Source organism: Crinia signifera, chromosome 2 (genome assembly GCF_055691185.1).
Source record: "Crinia signifera chromosome 2, ASM5569118v1, whole genome shotgun sequence".
In the NCBI taxonomy this organism is placed as follows: Eukaryota; Metazoa; Chordata; class Amphibia; order Anura; family Myobatrachidae; genus Crinia; species Crinia signifera.
The window spans coordinates 401,489,508-401,513,854 of record NC_139218.1 but is presented as its reverse complement, the minus strand read 5'-3'; the positions used below and the strand labels follow the sequence as shown (position 1 = coordinate 401,513,854).

Below are 24,347 nucleotides of genomic sequence, written 5' to 3'. Positions count from 1 at the left end.
TAAATAACAAACACATTTCTGCACTGGGTCGTAGCATTAGAACGTAATTCCCTTTGGCGCTACAGAGATGGACAGCAGCTATTCCAGCATGACCGTACCACCTAATAATTATTACATGTTACTACAGTGGAACATGCTTTGCACATCATTAGCTATGAATTCAGTCCACATTAGTTGTCCATGATGGCACCACAGCAGGAAGCAGTGGTGACCATCCCAGCTCGTGGCTCGGGGCACAGGATGATGCACTGTGTTCCTTGCGCTCTAGATAGTAGTGTTAGCATTTTGTCCAATGTCCATAAAGTCTTCATTTTGATGGTGACATTCCGTCCGCAGGAGACCAGCTTACCCCGTGCAGTACAGTATATCGATGGTTATCTTGTAAACCCGGGACAACTCTCAGGGCCTCAAAGTTGGTGTTGGTAAATAATAAATAACTTACTGCCGTCTACAAGATATAATAATGCACCATGCAGACTGTTGGGTATAGGCTCGGAACTTGTGACCTTTAGAAACCTATCTTAGGTTTGTGGAACATCTGCCGCAGGCTGTCCTGGATCTGTTTGTTCTTGATGCTGTAAATGATGGGATTGAGCATGGGGGAAATAAACATTAATGTATTGGTCACAATGCCTGAAATAATTGGATTGATCTGAATTCCAAATCGGTTTCCTATGGTTGATGACGCCTGAGGAATATAGAAAATGATAACAGCTAAAAGATGAGAACCGCATGTGTTAAATAGCCTATTCTGCTCAGTTTTTGAGGTGACATCAAGCACACCTTTAATTATAAGGACGTAGGATATGATAATAAAGGCCAAATCCAGAGCAATTGTGGAGAGGAGGGCTACCAGGCCATAAATGATGTTGAAGGTGTTGGACCCATCACAGGCCAGCTTCATAACGTCCTGGTGCAAGCAGAAGGAATAGAACAGATGATTACCTTTACAATACGGCAGAAACAGGAGGCTAGTCACTGGGGGAATGTGGATCAGAGTCCCCCGGAGGACAGAGAACAAGCCAACCTTGGTTATCAAAGAATTGCTGAGAATGGTGGCGTATCTGAGAGGGTGACAGATGGCTACAAATCGGTCAAAGGCCATAGCTACCAATACTGAGGACTCCATGATGACCTGAATGTGGATGAAGAACATCTGGAAGAGACAAACTTCAAATCTAATGCTCTGGAAGTGGAAGAGGAAAATACCGAGCACAGTAGGACATGTGGACAGCATGAGGAGGATGTCGGCGATGGCCAGCATGGACAGGAATAGGTACATTGGCTCATGGAGCTTGTAGTCTCTGATGACCACATAAAGAATTAGCCCATTTCCAACAAATGCTATGATATACATGAAGCAGAATGGAATGGAGATCCAACCATAGATGGTGTCCAGACCGGGGAGGCCCATCAGGATGAACGACGCTGGAATGTGGCTGCTGTTTGGTGGCAACATGGTTACCTGGATGGAGAAGAAATAATCTGAGTACATACAAATAGACCACGTCATACATTCATTTACAGTTTCCCTCAGAAAGTAAGTAACATCTACCGTAACTTATGGATCTGTATCTCTAGTGTTGGAGGTTTTGTTTTTTAGAATAATTACTTAATAGTCCCAAATTGTTCAGTTGACAAGTGAAGCCTTTCGCGATCTCCCCATAGCTGCCCCATATCCGGAGGTTCACTCTGTAAGGAGCAGGGGTAAAGGAAGGAAAGGGGCATTAAGAAGTTATGTACAGTTGCGTCATTGGGGTGCTCATGACCAGAGCAGGTTCAGACTAAATGGGGCCTGGTGCCTTAAGGACTCGAATATCTTTGTCATTCTAACTCTTTAACCCCAAATATCCCAACCACCCTGCCCTTATCTGAGGACAAAGAAATTCTAATTCTGTCCTTTTCCAGTTACTCCAATAAATCATCCTTTTAAATGATGGTTAACCTCATATCTTAGTTTATTCTAATGTGTCCAAATAAGTGACTTCCTGTACAGGTTGTTTAGGGCAGATTCTGTTGGGTTTAAGGGTGACATTAAGCAGAACACCAGAGATACATATGGATGACCAGTCAATATAGCAACACTGGCATCATGAAGGAGAAACTCCCAATAGGGGTCAGGTAAGGATACTTACCCTCCACTTACCCCTCCCCCTTACTCACGTATCAAGAAGCCTAACCCTAGCGCCTACACCCCCACCCCACAGCCTGATCCTAGCCCTCCCCACTAGTGCCTAATCCCCCCACCCAGCAGCCTGACCCTAGCCCTCTCTGCTAGTACATAACCCTAACACCCCATCCAGCAGCCTGACCCTACCCCTCCCCACTAGTGCCTAATCCCCCCACCCAGCAGCCTGACCCTAGCCCTCCCTGCTAGTACATAACCCTAACACCCCATCCAGCAGCCTGACCCTAGCCCTCCCGCTAGTGCCTAACCCCCCCACCCTGCAGCCTGATACTAGCCCTCCCCGCTAGTGCCTAATCCCCCCACCTCGCAGCCTGATACTAGCCCTCCCCGCTAGTGCCTAATCCCCCCCTGCCAGCAGCCTGACCCTAGTCCTCCCTGCTAGTACATAACCCTAACCCCCCACCCCGCAGCCTGATCTTAGCCCTCCCTGCTAGTACTGAACCCTAACCCCCCCCGTCAGGACTGCTGTTGATATCATTCTGTCCTGTAGTACCTGTGGTCTGCCAGAGGTGCTGCTGTCGTGTTTGGTCTGCGGTACCTCTGGGTGGTTTCTGAGAGCAGTCCCGCTGGTGTATTCAGCTGGATCAAGCTGCTCTCTGGATTTCATTGTTTATTTATTGACAGTTTCTAATATAGCGCACACATATTCCGCAGCGCTGTACAGAGAATATTATTACCAGTTATTTATATCGCACACTTATTCCGCAGCGCTGTACAGAGACTATTATTACCAGTTATTATATAGCGCACACATATTCCGCAGTGCTGTACAGAGACTATTATTACCAGTTATTATATAGCGCACACATATTCCGCAGCGCTGTACAGAGACTTTTACCAGTTATTATATAGCGCACACATATTCCGCAGCGCTGTACAGAGGCTATTATTACCAGTTATTATATAGCGCACACATATTCCACAGCGCTGTACAGAGACTATTATTACCAGTTATTATATAGCGCACACATATTCCGCAGCGCTGTACAGAGACTATAATTACCAGTTATTTATATAGCGCACACATATTCCGCAGCGCTGTACAGACAATATTATTACCAGTTATTATATAGCGCACACATATTCCGCAGTGCTGTACAGAGAATATTATTACCAGTTATTATATAGCTCACACATATTCCGCAGCGCTGTACAGAGAATATTATTACCAGTTATTATATAGCGCACACATATTCCGCAGCGCTGTACAGAGACTATTATTACCAGTTATTATATAGCGCACACATATTCCGCAGCGCTGTACAGAGACTATTATTACCAGTTATTATATAGCACACACATATTCCGCAGCGCTGTACAGAGACTATTATTACCAGTTATTATATAGCGCACACATATTCCGCAGCGCTGTACAGAGACTATTATTACTAGTTATTATATAGCGCACACATATTCCGCAGCGCTGTACAGAGACTATTATTACCAGTTATTATATAAATCACACATATTCCGCAGCGCTGTACAGAGAATATTATTACCAGTTATTATATAGCGCACACATATTCCGCAGCGCTGTACAGAGACTATTATTACTAGTTATTATATAGCGCACACATATTCTGCAGCGCTGTACAGAGACTATTATTACCAGTTATTATATAGCGCACACATATTCCACAGCGCTGTACAGAGAATATTATTACCAGTTATTATATAGCGCACACATATTCCCCAGCGCTGTACAGAGACTATTATTACCAGTTATTATATAGCACACACATATTCCACAGCGCTGTACAGAGAATATTATTACCAGTTATTTATATAGCGCACACATATTCTGCAGTGCTGTACAGAGAATATTATTACCAGTTATTATATAGCGCACACATATTCCGCAGCGCTGTACAGAGACTATTATTACCAGTTATTATATAGTGCACACATATTCCGCAGCGCTGTACAGAGATTATTATTACCAGTTATTATATAGAGCACACATATTCCGCAGTGCTGTACAGAGAATATTATTACCAGTTATTATATAGCGCACACATATTCCACAGCGCTGTACAGAGAATATTATTACCAGTTATTATATAGCGCACACATATTCCGCAGCGCTGTACAGAGACTATTATTACCAGTTATTATATAGCGCACACATATTCCGCAGCACTGTACAGAGAATATTATTACCAGTTATTATATAGCGCACACATATTCCACAGCGCTGTACAGAGAATATTATTACCAGTTATTTATATAGCACACACATATTCTGCAGTGCTGTACAGAGAATATTATTACCAGTTATTCTATAGCGCACACATATTCCGCAGCGCTGTACAGAGACTATTATTACCAGTTATTATATAGTGCACACATATTCCGCAGCGCTGTACAGAGATTATTATTACCAGTTATTATATTGAGCACACATATTCCGCAGTGCTGTACAGAGAATATTATTACCAGTTATTATATAGTGCACACATATTCTGCAGCGCTGTACAGAGAATATTATTACCAGTTATTATATAGCGCACACATATTCCGCAGCACTGTACAGAGACTATTATTACCAGTTATTATATAGCGCACACATATTCCACTTCACTGTACAGAGAATATTATTACCAGTTATTTATATAGCGCACACATATTCCGCAGCGCTGTACAGAGAATATTATTACCTGTTATTATACAGCGCACACATATTCCGCAGCGCTGTACAGAGACTATTATTACCAGTTATTATATAGCGAACACATATTCCACAGCGCTGTACAGAGAATATTATTACCAGTTATTTATATAGCGCACACATATTCTGCAGCACTGTACAGAGAATATTATTACCAGTTATTATATAGCGCACACATATTCCGCAGCGCTGTACAGAGAATATTATTACCAGTTATTATATAGCGCACACATATTCCGCAATGCTGTACAGAGAATATTATTACCAGTTATTATATAGCGCACACATATTCCGCAGCACTGTACAGAGACTATTATTACCAGTTATTATATAGGGCACACATATTCCGCAGCACTGTACAGAGACTATTATTACCAGTTATTTATATAGCGCACACATATTCCGCAGCGCTGTACAGAGAATATTATTACCAGTTCCCTGTGGGGAGCTAGGCCATTGATAAGAAAGGTGTCACCACAGGTGATGGCAATCCTACATTACCAGGGAAGTCCAGGAACAGAGCATTGTGTCCCTCCTGGAGAGGGGCATGCTGGGAGGTATGGATAATGTAGGATTACCAGCACCTGTGGGGAGCTAGGTAACTGATAAGAAAGGTGTCACCACAGGTGCTGGCAATCATACATTACCAGGGAAGCCCAGGAGCAGAGCATTGTGTCCTCCTGGAGAGGGGCATGCTGGGAGGTATGGATAATGTATGATTGCCAGCACCTGTGGGGAGCTAGGTAACTGATAACAAAGGTGTCACCACAGGTGCTGGCAATCATACATTACCAGGGAAGTCCAGGAGCAGAGCACTGTGTCCCTCCTGGAGAGGGGCATGCTGGGAGGTATGGATAATGTAGGATTGCCAGCACCTGTGGGGAGCTAGGTAACTGATAAGAAAGGTGTCACCACAGGTGCTGGTAATCCTACATTACCAGGGAAGCCCAGGAGCAGAGCATTGTGTCCTCCTGCAGAGGGGCATGCTGGGAGGTATGGATAATGTAGGATTGGCAGCACCTGTGGGGAGCTAGGTAACTGATAAGAAAGGTGTCACCACAGGTGCTGGCAATCATACATTACCAGGGAAGCCCAGGAACAGAGCATTGTGTCCTCCTGGAGAGGGGCATGCTGGGAGGTATGGATAATGTATGATTACCAGCACCTGTGGGGAGCTAGGTAACTGATAAGAAAGGTGTCACCACGGGTGATGGCAATCATACATTACCAGGGAAGCCCAGGAACAGAGCATTGTGCCCTCCTGGAGAGGGGCATGCTGGGAGGTATGGATAATGTATGATTGCCAGCACCTGTGGGGAGCTAGGTAACTGGTAAGAAAGGTGTCACCACGGGTGATGGCAATCATACATTACCAGGGAAGCCCAGGAACAGAGCATTGTGTCCTCCTGGAGAGGGGCATGCTGGGAGGTATGGGTAATGTAGGATTGCCAGCACCTGTGGGGAGCTAGGTAACTGATAAGAACGGTGTCACCACAGGTGCTGAAAATTCTACATTACCAGGGAAGGCCAGGAGCAGAGCATTGTGTCCTCCTGGAGAGGGGCATGCTGGGAGGTATGGATAATCTATGATTGCAAGCACCTGTGGGGAGCTAGGGCCCCTCCCCCTGTGAGCTAGGTAACTGATAAGAAAGGTGTCACCACAGGTGCTGGCAATCATACATTACCAGGGAAGCCCAGGAGCAGAGCATTGTGTACCCCTGGAGAGGGGCATGCTGGGAGGTATGGATAATGTATGATTGCCAGCACCTGTGGAGAGCTAGGTAACTGATAAGAAAGGTGTCACCACAGGTGCTGGCAATCATACATTACCAGGGAAGTCCAGGAGCAGAGCATTGTGTCCTCCTGGAGAGGGGCATGCTGGGAGGTATGGATAATGTAGGATTGCCAGCACCTGTGGGGAGCTAGGTAACTGATAAGAAAGGTGTAACCACAGGTGCTGGCAATCCTACATTACCAGGGAAGCCCAGGAGCGAGCATTGTGTCCTCCTGGAGAGGGGCATGCTGGGAGGTATGGATAATGTAGGATTGCCAGCACCTGTGGGAGCTAGGTAACTGATAAGAAAGGTGTCACCACAGGTGCTGGCAATCATACATTACCAGGGAAGTCCAGGAACAGAGCATTGTGTCCTCCTGGAGAGGGGCATGCTGGGAGGTATGGATAATGTATGATTGGCAGCACCTGTGGGGAGCTAGGTAACTGATAAGAAAGGTGTAACCACAGGTGCTGGCAATCCTACATTACCAGGGAAGCCCAGGAGCAGAGCATTGTGTCCTCCTGGAGAGGGGCATGCTGGGAGGCATGGATAATGTAGGATTGCCAGCACCTGTGGGGAGCTAGGTAACTGATAAGAAAGGTGTCACCACAGGTGCTGGAAATCCTACATTACCAGGGAAGGCCAGGAGCAGAGCATTGTGTCCTCCTGGAGAGGGGCATGCTGGGAGGTATGGATAATCTATGATTACAAGCACCTGTGGGGAGCTAGGGCCCCTCCCCCTGTGAGCTAGGTAACTGATAAGAAAGGTGTCACCACAGGTGCTGGCAATCCTACATTACCAGGGAAGTCCAGGAACAGAGCATTGTGTCCTCCTGGAGAGGGGCATGCTGGGAGGTATGGATAATGTATGATTGCCAGCACCTGTGGGGAGCTAGGTAACTGATAAGAAAGGTGTCACCACAGGTGCTGGCAATCATACATTACCAGGGAAGGCCTGGAACAGAGCATTGTGTCCTCCGGGAGAGGGGCATGCTGGGAGGTATGGATAATGTAGGATTGCCAGCACCTGTGGGGAGCTAGGTAACTGATAAGAAAGGTGTCACCACAGGTGCTGGAAATCCTACATTACCAGGGAAGGCCAGGAGCAGAGCATTGTGTCCTCCTGGAGAGGGGCATGCTGGGAGGTATGGATAATCTATGATTACAAGCACCTGTGGGGAGCTAGGGCCCCTCCCCCTGTGAGCTAGGTAACTGATAAGAAAGGTGTCACCACAGGTGCTGGCAATCCTACATTACCAGGGAAGTCCAGGAACAGAGCATTGTGTCCTCCTGGAGAGGGGCATGCTGGGAGGTATGGATAATGTATGATTGCCAGCACCTGTGGGGAGCTAGGTAACTGCTAAGAAAGGTGTCACCACAGGTGCTGGCAATCATACATTACCAGGGAAGGCCTGGAACAGAGCATTGTGTCCTCCGGGAGAGGGGCATGCTGGGAGGTATGGATAATGTAAGATTGCCAGTGTCATGAACCATCATTTGGGCACCCCCGCACCTGGATCATGAGGGGGTAGACACCCCAAAATTCCTAAATACAGCCCAGAGACACAGACACCCTCTTAGCTGAATTCATAGACTGCAACCTCCTGGGAGCCGTGCCTCTCACACTAATGGAGCTATCCACAGGACTGTGTGTTCTATAGTAATAAAATGTGACTTTATTAGATACCAGTTGTTTCGGGAAGTAGTCCCTTGTTCTTATAAGTGTTGTGCCTATCAGGGCATATACCCCTGAGCCTGATAGATGTCTGTCTCCGTAATGTACTGTTTATTGCATGTGTGCAATTTCCTGCCATCCAGTGTGTGAGTGATACATGGGAAAGCCAGGACTGACCCCCCCTCTCCCCCTGCGCTCACAACCCCCCTGCACAGGAAGCAGCAATCAGCTGAGGGGGCTGTGACATCACAAATGACTACAAGGGGTTAACATGGCTCATTATACAATCCCAAAGTGGACATTTTCCTTATCAGCATAATTACCTGGCCTTTGTTCTAAGGGCAGTCATTGCAGACTACATGTCTCCAAAACCACAGGGGGTCTCCACATAGCTCTGAGACACCTTCTAAAGAGCAGGATTGAAATCCCTCCAATCAGGACACTCCGTGAGGTCACCAGGGGAGCGGAGCATTCTGGGAGGATGGAAGTTTTGAAGAGGGCACGCACCAGGGGTGGGGGTTGTTGTTGAGTTTGAGAGACTGCAGAGAGAGGCGGCTGCCAGGAACCAAGCCTGTCCGCCTGGTGCTGGTAGATGGGGACACAGCCAAGCATACTGCCCCCACCAGAGCATCACAGGTGCCTGGCTTAAGTGTGCCAGCAGGAGCTGGGTGACTTTTCCAGGGTGCCCTACTCCCAGGAGTAGTGATTGGCGCAGGCCAAGATCAGCAGGACACCATCATCGCCCTCCCAGCAACCAACATCCAGCAGACGCAAGTATTCCCTGAGGTGGATATTCCTGGTATTGGGGGAGGGGTTCTTGCTTTGTGTGGTTCTAGTCATATTGGTCTATTCATAACTGTGTTTAATGTTAATGCTACCTGTATATATATGTACATAGTGTGGTTACGGTTTACATGTTTATTTAGTCTCTATGTAATAAAGGTTCCGTTGGACCTTGCTATTGCGTGCTTTCTGTGTGATCGCAGAATCGTGTGTGGCCCCAGGACCCGTGCAAAGCTCTAAACGCTGCCTTTCTCAAGGCGGAAAATACATGAGGCAAAAGTAATGCACATTATGAGCCTGGGGTCGTCACAGCCAGCACCTGTGGGGAGCTAGGTAACTGATAAGAAAGGTGTCACCACAGGTGCTGGAAATCCTACATTACCAGGGAAGGCCAGGAGCAGAGCATTGTGTCCTCCTGGAGAGGGGCATGCTGGGAGGTATGGATAATCTATGATTACAAGCACCTGTGGGGAGCTAGGGCCCCTCCCCCTGTGAGCTAGGTAACTGATAAGAAAGGTGTCACCACAGGTGCTGGCAATCATACATTACCAGGGTAGCCCAGGAACAGAGCATTGTGTCCTCCTGGAGAGGGGCATGCTGGGAGGTATGGATAATGTAGGATTGCCAGCACCTGTGGGGAGCCGGGTAACTGATAAGAAAGGTGTCACCACAGGTGCTGGCAATCATACATTACCAGGGAAGTCCAGGAACAGAGCATTGTGTCCTCCTGGAGAGGGGCATGCTGGGAGGTATGGATAATGTATGATTGCCAGCACCTGTGCGGAGCTAGGTAACTGATAAGAAAGGTGTCACCACAGGTGCTGGCAATCATACATTACCAGGGAAGCCCAGGAGCAGAGCATTGTGTTCTCCTGGAGAGGGGCATGCTGGGAGGTATGGATAATGTAGGATTGCCAGCACCTGTGGGGAGTCAGGTAACTGATAAGAAAGGTGTCACCACAGGTGCTGGCAATCATACATTACCAGGGAAGGCCTGGAACAGAGCATTTTCTCCCTCATGGAGAGGGTCAGGTAGGTAACCGTGTTTAAATACAAGTTATCTCACATCCGTCCTCTGTTCCTCCAGCGGGTATTATTACTCTTGTCTTGAGTTCCCTGGGACTCCTAAGCTGGTTTCACACACTCCGGCTCCTGCCGGACGGTGAAATCCCGTACGGCCAGGGAGCCGTGCCGCACACATTAGTTGTGAATGGACACTATTGTGTCCATTCACATGGGACGGCCACGGCCCGGCCGCACGGCTGCAGCCGGATCCCACCACAGGAAGGGACGGCTGCCGGGCTGTGGCCATCCCTTCCATTATAAACTAGTGTGTGCGGCACGGCTCCCTGGCCGTACGGGATTTCACCGTCCGGCAGCAGCCGGAGTGTGTGAAACCAGCCTAACACCTCCCACCCGCAGCCTGATCTAGCTATTGGGGGTGCAGTGATATTTGCAGATGATGAGCCTGATTCCGAGGAGGGAGAACCTGGACAACCCCAGCTGCAATACAGGGAGGTAAGTGCAGGTATCTTGTATTCTACCTTCAGCAATGCACTATAGACATACTTACCTACCCTCCCGCTTTCTGCATGAGCCTCCCGCTGCCCCGCAATTAGGGTTACCAACCCTTTAATCCGGGACACATATTTATTACACAGGTTGGTACTTGTGTAGTTTCACGGAGCCACCGCGCGCACAGTCTGTGTATGAAACTTGGCAGCCTGCCAGACGCTCTGTTTAACTGTGCGCGTGCCGCTCTAGCTGTTCTCAGCGCAGCGCGTGGCTGCTTTCCTTATGTAAGCTACGTTATCAGCGTATGCTGCCCAGCGCTAACAGGTCACTGTGGTTCTTGTAGTTCCACAGTGAAATAGGCAGTCCGGCGCACCGCTGACAACGGGGGCATGTAAACTGGACACCCCGGCAATTTAGACGCTAATGCGTCTACATCCACACTCCCTGAACTGGACACCCCGTACACTATTAAAGCTGTTCACAATGACACTAGTCGACGCAACAGCTGTCGACCTTGTTAATTCCACTATCCACGCCAACCCGAAGCGTGGCGAGCGGTGGAGGAACGCGTCCTACGACCTTTTCATACCCCCACTATCCACGTCGGCGTGAAGTTGAGAAAAGAAAGTGTGGTGAGCGCAGCAAGCCACCGAGCCCGAAGCGTGGCGAGGGGACGCGGATACCCTCACAGGTATCCGCGTCCCCTCGCGGGCTTCACAGGTGACCGTGTCCCCTCGCTGCGCTCGCCACACTTTCTATTCTCAACTCCACGCCGACGTGGATAGTGCGGGTGTTAAAAGGTCGTAGGACGCGTACCGCCGCCCCTCGCGGGGCTCGCCATGCTTCGGGTTGGCGTGGATAGTGGAATTTACAAGGTCAACAGCTGTTGCGTCGACTACTGGCATTGTGGACAGGTTTTAATCGTGTACCCCTAGACCCAGCTAAATCTGCTTATGCGTCTGAATCCAGAAACCCCCCGGCTTCTTAGCATCTTGCAAGGCACCTAGTTTCAAATGGTTTTGCGTCTGAATCCAGGCACCCCCACGGCTTTTTACTGTGGAACTACAAGAACCACAGTGACCTGTCAGCGCTGGGCAGCGCTACGCTGATAACGTCGCTTACATAAGGAAAGCAGCCACGCGCTGCGCTGAGAACAGCTAGAGCGGCACGCGCACAGTTAAACAGAGCGTCTGGCAGGCTGCCAAGTTTCATACACAGAGTGTGCGCGCGGCGGCGCCGTGAAACTACACAAGTACCCACAGGTTCTGGGGCTGGCTTTCACCTGGTTTTAAACTGCCACAGAACCTGTGTAATTAATATGTGTCCCGAATTAAAGGGATGAGTTGGTCACCCTACCCGCAATCCCCCTCCTTCCTCCCGGTTTTTGGTAATCCCCCAGTGAATTTTGGACTGCGCATGCGCGCGTCCGTAACTAGCGGGGGGCGGGGCCTGTATCGGGAAGTTACAGCCAGGCACCGCAGGGTTGAGCGGAGCGGTTGCCGAGCAGCCGCTGCTGTTGCTGTCACTGTGCACACAGACCGGAAGCAAGTCTGTGCATTGAGAGGAGAGCTAGCAGCCGAGGCTTCACTGAGGCTAGCCCCGCCCACCACAGGCTCCGTGTGTCAGCCCTGCTCTCACAGCTCCTCTGCCTGGGCTGTGCAGTGTGCTGACTTCCTGCACAGTGCACAGCCCTGGAAGGAAGAACAGAACACAGGCATGTGAGTGCTGCAGGCCTGGGGGTATAAAGTGCGTAATTGATATAGTGTGTGTGTGGTACTCACTGGTTGTAATATGGGGGGGGGGGGGGTCTCTGTATAATTTACTTTTGTGTTGTGTGCAATGTGCTGTGTGTATTGAGTATAATATGGGGGGGGGGTGTCTGTGTATAATTTACTAGTGTGCAATGTGCTGTGTGTAATATGAGGCTGTGTATAATGTACTATGTTGTGTGTGAATGGACTGGGTGCAATATGGGGGGGTGGGGGTTGTATATTGCATACCTCCCAACTTCTGTCCGTATGAAATAGGGACACTTCGCCGCGCGAGCGCCCGAAAAGGGGGTGGGGCGTATGCAAATGAGGGTGCGGCTTATGCTAATTAGCCGCGACCTCATTTTCATGGGAGAATAGACGCTGTGCGCATGCGCACAGCGTCTATTCTACTAGATTGGGGGTCTCCCAACTGCCACCCCCCCGCAGCGGGACAATGCCTGCCGCGGGTGGGACAGCGGGACAGGACCCGAAAATCGGGACTGTCCCGACGGAATCGTGACAGTTGGGAGGTATGTATTGTATTGTGTGCTGTGTGTGTGTGTGTACTATATAATGTACTATGGTTTTTGTGTAACATGGGAGGCAGACTTCCCACTTTTAGCCCAAGTCCCCCGCTGTCCTGCAAATTTTATGGAAATTGGCTTGAAAGGAAGGCTGGTAGTCCCGTGGGAACAACAGAGCATGTGGCCTTGCCCCAAGCGGTGTGTCTGTTACCATGCTTACATACAGCCCTATCTCATAGTTACCTACCCTCCTGCATTCTGCAGGAGACTCCCTGACATAGCAGCAATCTCCCTCTCTCTCTCATTAGTCTAGCAATCTCCCTCATGTCACCTAGCCCACATTACACTGTTACATCATAGTTACCTCCCTGCCTGCATTCTGCAGGAGACTCCCTGACATAGCAGCAATCTCCCTCTCTCCCTCATTAGTCTAGCAATCTCCCTCATGTCACCTAGCCCACATTACACTGTTACATCATAGTTACCTCCCCTCCTGCATTCTGCAGGAGACTCCCTGACATAGCAGCAATCTCCCTCTCTCCCTCATTAGTCTAGCAATCTCCCTCATGTCACCTAGCCCACAGTACACTGTTACAGCATAGTTACCTCCCCTCCTGCATTCTGCAGGAGACTCCCTGACATTGCAGCAATCTCCCTCTCTCCCTCATTAGTCTAGCAATCTCCCTCATGTCACCTAGCCCACATTACACTGTTACATCATAGTTACCTCCCCTCCTGCATTCTGCAGGAGACTCCCTGAAATAGCAGCAATCTCCCTCTCTCCCTCATTAGTCTAGCAATCTCCCTCATGTCACCTAGCCCACATTACACTATTACAATTTGGGGATAAAAGGAATGAGAGACAGATACATTTACACTGAATCATCAGCAACATTTCCCAGCACTTTACCAAGTATAGTATCTCTTGGTAACGGCTTTGGGGCTCATCTACATTTGGATATAAGTCATTATAACAGATTCCTCTCAGATGTAGCAGTACACACCCACGCTTCTAGGTGCCAAATTCACAATCTCTCTATATATGGAACTAGACACGCCCTTTGGGAGGAGCATGACACGCCCCCTCAATTGACCGCTTTGCAACATTCTAGTTCCAACTTTAATCTCCCTGAAACTAGTTTTCAAAAGTAGTCAAGTATGACTATAGAGAATATACCATGGTGTATACGGCATAGTTGGAGAGTAGATGCTGCTGTGCACTTCGGGGGCTGCGGTGGGCGCTCATGTCCAAGGCCACCCCCCATTCCTCTAGAAATCCATCAATTTGTTGGTCTATAAAGAGGTGACATTAAGTGACGCATATTAGCCCCTCCCCCCAAGTTCTGTGATATCTGTGATTTAGGGGTGCTGCCCATTTGAGAAAAAAAAATGTAAACACTGGGCGGACCCCTGATTGGCTGAGAGAGCAGCCAATCTGAGGGACACCCAGTGTTTTAATCTGTTTTTTTTTTTTAGATACTAGCTAGCGCTCGTTCGCAGCGTTAAGATGCTCAGACGCATACCGACAGCAGTCCCTCCGGACGGGTGTGGATCGTATTGTCGACAGTCATTAGGTCGACAGACAGCAAGGTTGACAGGGTTCTAGGTCGCCATGGTTGAAGGTCGACCGGTGTCTAGGTCGACATGGGACAAGGTTGATAAATTCGTTAGGTCGACATGGGTTAGGCCGACAGGTTGCGAGGTCGACATGGGTTTTTTCACAGTTTTTTTACCTGAATGTCGACACAGTCGACATGGACACAGTTGGAAGTTAACCGCAGCCCCTCGCATCACTTGTTTCGCTCGCCATGCTTCGGGCACGGTGTCTCGCTGCGCTCGGCACACTATTTTATTCTCCCACCACACCCTAGTGGATTGTAGGGCATGAAATACCGCCTGTCGGCTTAAAAAACAGTGAAAAAACCATGTCGACCTCGCGACCTGTCGACCTAACACATTTGTCTAACTTGTCCCATGTCGACCTTGTCCCATGTCGACCTAGACACCTGTCAACCTTCATCTATGTCGACCTTGTTGCCTGTCGACCCACCGGTGTCGACCTAATGACTGTTGACCTAAATAATGTCAGCCAAGTGGAGGATAGATTTTGCCAATGATCTGCTAATAGGTGGCAGTGTGAGCAGAGCATTGGCAAAATCTATCCTCCATTTGGCTGACATCATTGGATTGACTCTTCAAACATCCACAAAGTGTTATCCACCACCTAATCGGGAAGCCCCACAAAGTCCTCGATCTTCCTCCAGCGGTCCCTTACCAATATTGCACAGCCGCACCCTAGTGAGGACAACTGGACCCAATCTGGAAAATCCCTTACAATCGTCAGTGGTGAGATTCATACACAAGTTGTTTTATACCATCAGCCGTTCTTTATTGAGGATCTAGCCTAACATTTCTCTGCCTACAAAGACGGCTCCATTCTATAAGAAGATACATCATTGTTTTTTAAAAATTGTTTTAATAAATTGTAATATTTTCTCCAGACAATCCCATGGCATTTACTGAATGTAATGTAAATTTAATTTGAATGCAATTAAGCGCTGCTTTACATATATATATATTTGGAATTCCGCACTCCCAGCCAGCATTGAAAAATAATGTGGGGTGCTCCTTTAAGGCAACACAATGTGTCCCAAATGTAGAGCAGGGTAGGATATGGTTAATCCAATAAGGGCACTCACCAGTGTCTCATCATGAAAGGTTTATTGGTACATTACCAGTCAAAAAAAGTGGTGTAGGTCTACGTTTCGGCCACCAGGTGGCCTTTCTCAAGACACATCAGCAGTTGACGTCTTCCTGACTCTTGTGCTGTGAAGACGTCAACTGCTGATGTGTCTTGAGAAAGGCCACCTGGTGGCCGAAACGTAGACCTACACCACTTTTTTTGACTGGTAATGTACCAATAAACCTTTCATGATGAGACGCTGGTGAGTGCCCTTATTGGATTAACCAGGTCCTAGGAGGTGCACTGTACACCTCTCCCAAGCACCCGCTCATTTCTAGATTGAAACAGCCCACATCAGCCCTGCCTGGTTCTTTTTCTTACCTTGGTAAAATAACAGTTACAATCCTGCATGTATCTCACAGATGCCGTACAGCTTTATTCTTACACTGCAATATCACCCATCTCGTACAGTATGTAAATCTCTATGTGCGTTACATCTGCCCCCTGCAGTGCAGCATGGCATTACCCAGGTACACATTATATTTACCCCCCCCCCCCCCAGCAGTGCAGCATGGTGTTATCCATGTGAACATGTTACATATGTCCCCCTGCAGTGCAGCATGCCAGGTGCACATGTCACATCTGCCCCAGCTGCAGTGCAGCATGGTGTTACACAGGTACACATTACATTTACCCCCCAGCAGTGCAGCATGGTGTTACCCAGGTGCACATGTTACATATGTCCCCCTGCAGTGCAGCATGGTGTTACCCAGGTGCACATGTCACATCTGCCCCAGCTGCAGTGCAGCATGGTGTTACCCAGGTGCACATTACATTTACCCCTCAGCAGTGCAGTATGGTGTTACCCAGGTGCACATGTCACATCTGCCCCAGCTGCAGTGCAGCATGGTGTTACCCAGGTGCACATGTCACATCTGCCCCAGCTGCAGTGCAGCATGGTGTTACCCAGGTGCACATTACATTTACCCCCCAGCAGTGCAGCATGGTGTTACCCAGGTGCACATGTTACATCTGCCCCAGCTGCAGTGCAGCATGGTGTTACCCAGGTACACATGTCACATCTGCCCCAGCTGCAGTGCAGCATGGTGTTACCCAGGTGCACATTACATTTACCCCCCAGCAGTGCAGCTTGGTGTTACCCAGGTGCACATGTTACATATGTCCCCCTGCAGTGCAGCATGGTGTTACCCAGGTGCACATGTCACATCTGCCCCAGCTGCAGTGCAGCATGGTGTTACCCAGGTGCACATGTCACATCTGCCCCAGCTGCAGTGCAGCATGGTGTTACCCAGGTACACATTACATTTACCCCCCAGCAGTGCAGCATGGTGTTACCCAGGTGCACATGTTACATATGTCCCCCTGCAGTGCAGTATGGTGTTACCCGGGTGCACATGTTACATATGTCCCCCTGCAGTGCAGTATGGTGTTACCCGGGTGCACATGTTACATATGTCCCCCTGCAGTGCAGCATGCCAGGTGCACATGTCACATCTGCCCCAGCTGCAGTGCAGCATGGTGTTACCCAGGTGCACATGTTACATATGTCCCCCTGCAGTGCAGTATGGTGTTACCCTGGTGCACATGTCACATCTGCCCCAGCTGCAGTGCAGCATGGTGTTACCCAGGTGCAGTTGCCTGGTCCTTTTTTCTTTACTCACAACTAATGCTGGGTACGCACTGGGCGATTTGCAGTGCTGGCCATATTGTAACTATATCGGTGGTGCTGTGGACGACTGAGACAACATTGTGCAGCATGAACAGATGGGGAGAGGTGCTGGAGTGGGTAATAGTAACGATATGTGTGATCTATCCATGACAATATTGGTATCATTCATATCATTAACGATATATCACCCAGTGTGCTCAGCATTATTAGGATTAAGGTCCAATATGAACATACAGAATATCAGAAATGTATTCTAATATGACCTCATGTGGGGTTATAGGGTGGGATGCATTGGCGGATCCAGAGGAGGGGCTGCAGCAAAACACAAATAGAGGAGCTGCACCACCCGCCACTGAGTGCCGGCAGGCGGTGGTCGCTGTGGCCTCATGCTTTGGATTTTACACTACGCTGCAGCCGCCACCTAAGGAGGCACCACTAGTGGGATATACTATACTAAGCATAGTATCTGTCATGTGATACATCCTACCGCTTATATAATATGGATGTGTCCTCATACATCCAGCCTCAGTACACAATGCAGCGCATCATACACCCAGCCTCAGTACACCATGCAGCGCATCATACATCCAGCCTCAGTACACCATGCAGCGTGATATACCTCATATATCCAGCCTCAGTACACCGTGCAGCGTGATATACCTCATACATCCGGCCTCAGTACACCGTGCAGCGTGATATACCTCATACATCCAGCCTCAGTACACCGCGCAGCGTGATATACCTCATACATCCAGCCTCAGTACACCGTGCAGCGTGATATGCCTCATACATCCAGCCTCAGTACACCGTGCAGCGTGATATACCTCATACATCCATCTTCAGTACACCGTGCAGCGTGATATACCTCATACATCCAGCCTCAGTACACCGTGCAGCGTGATACCTCCTACACCCAGCCTCAGTACACAGTGCAGCGTGATATACCTCATACATCCAGCCTCAGTACACCATGCAGCGTGATATACCTCATACATCCAGCCTCAGTACACCGTGCAGCGTGATATACCTCATACATCCAGCCTCAGTACACCGTGCAGCGTGATATACCTCATACATCCAGCCTCAGTACACCGTGCAGCGTGATATACCTCATACATCCAGCCTCAGTACACCATGCAGCGTGATATACCACATACATCCAGCCTCAGTACACCGTGCAGCGTGATATACCTCATACATCCAGCCTCAGTACACCATGCAGCGTGATATACCTCATACATCCAGCCTCAGTACACCGTGCAGCATGATATACCTCATACATCCAGCCTCAGTACACCATGCAGCGCATCATACATCCAGCCTCAGTACACCGTGCAGCGTGATATACCTCATACATCCAACCTCAGTACACTGTGCAGTGTGATATACCTCATACATCCAGCCTCAGTACACCATGCAGCGTGATATACCTCATACATCCAGCCTCAGTACACCGTGATATACCTCATACATCCAGCCTCAGTACACCATGCAGCGTGATATACCTCATACATCCAGCCTCAGTACACCGCGCAGCGTGATATACCACATACATCCAGCCTCAGTACACCGTGCAGCGTGATATACCTCATACATCCAGCCTCAGTACACCGTGCAGCGTGCTATACCTCATACATCTAGCCTCAGTACACCGTGCAGCATGATCTACCTCATACATCCAGCCTCAGTACACCGTGCAGCGTGATATACCTCATACATCCAGCCTCAGTACACCGTGCAGCGTGATCTACCTCATACATCCAGCCTCAGTACACCGTGCAGCGTGATATACCTCATACATCCAGCCTCAGTACACCGTGCAGCGTGATATACCTCATACATCCAGCCTCAGTACACCGTGCAGCGTGATATACCTCATACATCCAGCCTCAGTACACGTGCAGCGTGATATATCTCATACATCCGGCCTCAGTACACTGTGTAATATACCTCATACACCCAGCCTCAGTACACCGTGCAGCGTGATATACCTCATACATCCAGCCTCAGTACACCGTGTTATATACCTCATACATCCAGCCTCAGTACACCGTGCAGTGTGATATACCTCATACATCCAGCCTCAGTACACCGTGCAGCGTGATATACCTCATACATCCAGCCTCAGTACACCATGCAGCGTGAGATACCTCATACATCCAGCCTCAGTACACCATGCACCGTGATATACCTCATACATCCAGCCTCAGTACACGGTGCAGCATGATATACCTCATACATCCAGCCCCAGCACACCATGCAGCGCATCCTACATCCAGCCTCAGTACACAGTGCAGCGTGATATACCTCATACATCCAGCCTCAGTACACCGTGCAGCGTGATATACCTCATACATCCAGCCTCAGTACACCATGCAGCGTGATATACCTCATACACCCATCCTCAGTACACCGTGCAGCGTGATATACCTCCAGCCTCAGTGCACCGTGCAGCGTGATATACCTCATACATCCAGCCTCAGTACACCATGCAGCGTAATATACCTCATACATCCAGCCTCAGTACATCATGCAGCGTGATATACCTCATACATCCAGCCTCAGTACACCATGCAGCGTGATATAACTCCTACATCCAGCCTCAGTACACCGTGCAGCGTGATATACCTCATACATCCAGCCTCAGTACACCATGCAGCGTGATATACCTCATACATCCAGCCTCAGTACACCGTGCAGCGTGATCTACCTCATACATCCAGCCTCAGTACACCGTGCAGCGTGATATACCTCATACATCCAGCCTCAGTACACCGTGCAGCGTGATATACCTCATACATCCAGCCTCAGTACACCGTGCAGCGTGATATACCTCATACATCCAGCCTCAGTACACGTGCAGCGTGATATATCTCATACATCCGGCCTCAGTACACTGTGTAATATACCTCATACACCCAGCCTCAGTACACCGTGCAGCGTGATATACCTCATACATCCAGCCTCAGTACACCGTGTTATATACCTCATACATCCAGCCTCAGTACACCGTGCAGTGTGATATACCTCATACATCCAGCCTCAGTACACCGTGCAGCGTGATATACCTCATACATCCAGCCTCAGTACACCATGCAGCGTGAGATACCTCATACATCCAGCCTCAGTACACCATGCACCGTGATATACCTCATACATCCAGCCTCAGTACACGGTGCAGCATGATATACCTCATACATCCAGCCTCAGCACACCATGCAGCGCATCCTACATCCAGCCTCAGTACACAGTGCAGCGTGATATACCTCATACATCCAGCCTCAGTACACCGTGCAGCGTGATATACCTCATACATCCAGCCTCAGTACACCATGCAGCGTGATATACCTCATACACCCATCCTCAGTACACCGTGCAGCGTGATATACCTCCAGCCTCAGTGCACCGTGCAGCGTGATATACCTCATACATCCAGCCTCAGTACACCATGCAGCGTAATATACCTCATACATCCAGCCTCAGTACATCATGCAGCGTGATATACCTCATACATCCAGCCTCAGTACACCATGCAGCGTGATATAAATCCTACATCCAGCCTCAGTACACCGTGCAGCGTGATATACCTCATACATCCAGCCTCAGTACACCATGCAGCGTGATATACCTCATACATCCAGCCTCAGTACACCGTGCAGCGTGATATACCTCATACATCCAGCCTCAGTACACCATGCAGCGTGATATACCTCATACATCCAGCCTCACTACACCATGCAGCGTGATATACATCCAGCCTCAGTACGCCGTGCAGCGTGATATACCTCATACATCCAGCCTCATTACGCCGTGCAGCGTGATATACCTCATACATCCAGCCTCAGTACACCGTGCAGCGTGAGATGCCTCATACATCCAGCCTCAGTACACCGTGCAGCGTGATATACCTCATACATCCAGCCTCAGTACACCGTGCAGCGTGATATACCTCATACATCCAGCATCAGTACACCGTGCAGCGTGATATACCTCATACATCCATCCTCAGTACACCGTGCAGCGTGATATACCTCATACATCCGGCCTCAGTACACCATGCAGCATGATATACCTCATACATCCAGCCTCAGTACACCATGCAGCGTGATATACCTCATACACCCAGCCTCAGTACACCGTGCAGCGTGATATACCTCATACATCCAGCCTCAGTACACCGTGCACTGGGCGGGATGCTATATAGCAGAAATGCGGTAAAAACCCCGTTTTCGGGGTTTCTACCGCATTTCTATATGCTATATGGCGCCTCCGCAGTGTCAGCGCTGCGGAGGGAATCGCCAGCTAAAGCTGGCGAATCCCTGCAGAAGCCTATGGGCTTCTTACCGCAGCGCTGTTTGAGGGATCCGTCACGGATCCCTCCCAGCGTGCCCTGCGGCCGGCGCCGGGGTCTGCGCATGCGCAGATGGACTCCCGGGTCACAGACCCGGAAGTCCAGCGCCGGCACCGCATCGCAAGGGACAGCTCTTACCGCAAGAGCTGTTCCTTGCATGAATAACGGCATATGTTATAGCATATGCCGTTACTAATAATGCGGTAGCCGGCGATAATGGGCGCGGATGTTACAACATCCCGCCCAGTGTGAGATACCTCGTACATCCAGCCTCAGTACACCATGCAGTGTGAGATACCTCGTACATCCAGCCTCAGTACACCGTGCAGCGTGATATACCTCATACATCCAGCCTCAGTACACCATGCAGTGTGATATACCTCATACATCCAGCCTCAGTACACCGTGCAGCGTGAGATGCCTCATACATCCAGCCTCACTACACCGTGCAGCGTGATATACCTCATACATCCATCCTCAGTACACCGTGCAGCGTGATATACCTCATACATCCATCCTCAGTACACCGTGCAGCGTGATATACCTCATACATCCATCCTCAGTACACCGTGCAGCGTGATATACCTCACACATCCAGCCTCAGTACACCATGCAGCGTGATATACCTCATACACCCAGCCTCAGTACACTGTGCAGCGTGATATACCTCATACATCCAGCCTCAGTACACCGTGCAGTGTGAGATACCTCGTACATCCAGCCTCAGTACACCGTGCAGCGTGATATACCTCATACATGCAGCCTCAGTACACCATGCAGCGTGATATACCTCATACATCGAGCCTCAGTACACCGTGCAGTGTGAGATACCTCATACATCCAGCCTCAGTACACCGTGCAGTGTGAGATACCTCGTACATCCAGCCTCAGTACACTGCGGGATGTGTGTGCGCTATAATTTTTTTTAGTAACAAATAAATAAGCGTCTCGCGCCGCTATGCGTCCTTACCTGTGACACAGCCCTGAGGTCAGCCAATATGTACAGTATATATATTACAGTATGTAACGCTATGTACTAAAGTCACCTGTACTAATCCTCACCTTGGCCGTCTTGGGGATGCTGGGAAGCTCCAGTAACGATATCCAGACAATCTCAGGGCAGCATCCCCGGAAGAGCCTTTTATAGCGTCCATGTAGAAGGATGAGCCTGTTGGGAATCCGTGCAGCCATTTACTAATTGGTATATTTATAACCCGTGCTGTCCATGGTCAGTCCTCTGGGCCATTATCCTTATAGATGGTTCTGTCTCTATAGACTGGTCCACAGTGATCACAGAGGGGGAACAGAAAGGACACGAGAAAAGCCCAAATAATATCTGTCACTTACATAGATCACAGGTAGGATGGCCATCGACCATCGATGATTCAAAATCATTGATTGTTTATGGCCGATGTCAAATACTTTTTCCATCGATGGGGGAGAACCAGTTGGATTCCCTAAATCAATGGAACTTCAAAACCGTTTTTTTTGTTTGTTTGTTTGTTTGTTTTAATCAAGGAGCCGGGACACAAACCTGATGCCCCACATTTTGATGGGCCAGTCAGTCAAAGAAAATGGATGACCATCAATAGGTAAAACTATTGATGGTCATCAATCACAACTATCGATGGCTGGTTGCAGTATCGCCATTGATGGCAACCATCGATTGCAATTGCAACGACGGCCATGCCTAATCGCAGGATGTATGTATTATCTCTATGCAAATGAGGAGGTTACTGGTAACTGATTGGCGCAACTGATAAGAGTGGCAGCAATCGCGCTATATATATATATATATATATATATATATATACACACCACACAATAGTGTCTTCAGCGCCCTTTTCTTGTAATGTCCATATAATTTATACAATAAAACAATAATAAAATCAGTAAATAGAATAAAAAAATTCTTTCAAAGTAGTTCTTTTAAAGAAAATTTATTTTTTATTTTGAAAACCGTGATCAGTATCCAACGCGTTTCGCCTCCAAAAGAAGCTTCATCAGGGGGTTGTGATCTTTTTTTTGGAATACAACATTTTATGCCCTTCAAAAGTCAGGTCAAATTTGATTGTGGACAGATAGAAATATCCATGAAGGTCCGATAAATTATGGACCAAAAGATAGAACCTTATTCACAAAATGTATAACATAAAATGAATAATTTTCTTTAGAAGAACATCTACAGGAATGCGGCGGAATTTCTCCTAGAATTTAATTGGAAGCACATTCAGTGGTAAATGCAACCATACTAGATCCACAGGTTAATTAGATCCACAGATTAGTTTCACAGATTAGTTTTCATAAACCGTGGGCTTCTGGGGTTAATCACCATACATTTTTTGGAATAAATCCCTCAGGTGTGGGGAGATGTGCTCTCCTAGGGATCCAAGCATATATATATATTATCCTTAAGGGCGGGATGTATTAAAATACTTCGCCGCCCCCCCGCCGCGATGCTGCCGCTTATGTACTAACATATGCGGCTGGCATCGCCGTGCGGTGACGGAGGCCCCCCGCGATACCTGTACTCTGGTGTGCGGGGGGTCTCCGTCATCTCCCTGCCACCACGCTCTCCCAAAATGCCGGGGACAGCTAAGCATGCTGTCCCCGGCGCCTCCTCCTCCCCCCTGCAGCCGGAAGGATGTCCGGCTGCTTCACTAGGGGGAGGAGGAGTTTACCTTCCAGGGTCCAGGAGGACCCTTCAGGAAGGTAAGCCAGAGGGGGGTCGGCGAGGCAGCGGG

At 48.8% G+C, this 24,347-nt stretch overlaps 2 protein-coding genes across 2 annotated transcripts in view; one reads left to right on the top strand and one right to left on the bottom strand.

Moving 5' to 3' along the window:
• Positions 1-22,889, bottom strand: LOC146058325 (olfactory receptor OR51C1-like). The gene is made up of 2 exons (XM_083170592.1): positions 22,666-22,889; positions 1-1,465 (listed from the first exon to the last, which is right to left on the bottom strand). The coding sequence occupies exons 1-2, from the start codon at positions 22,792-22,794 to the stop codon at positions 509-511; spliced, it is 1,086 nt and encodes a 361-aa protein (XP_083026718.1). The 5' UTR covers positions 22,795-22,889; the 3' UTR covers positions 1-508.
• The window catches only part of LOC146058326 (olfactory receptor 51G2-like), a 31,777-nt gene continuing 15,546 nt past the window's right edge, over positions 8,117-24,347 (top strand). Inside the window, exon 1 of the mRNA XM_083170593.1 lies at positions 8,117-9,092. The gene's annotated coding sequence lies outside the window, so the exon portion shown is untranslated. The remainder of the gene's footprint in view (positions 9,093-24,347) is intronic.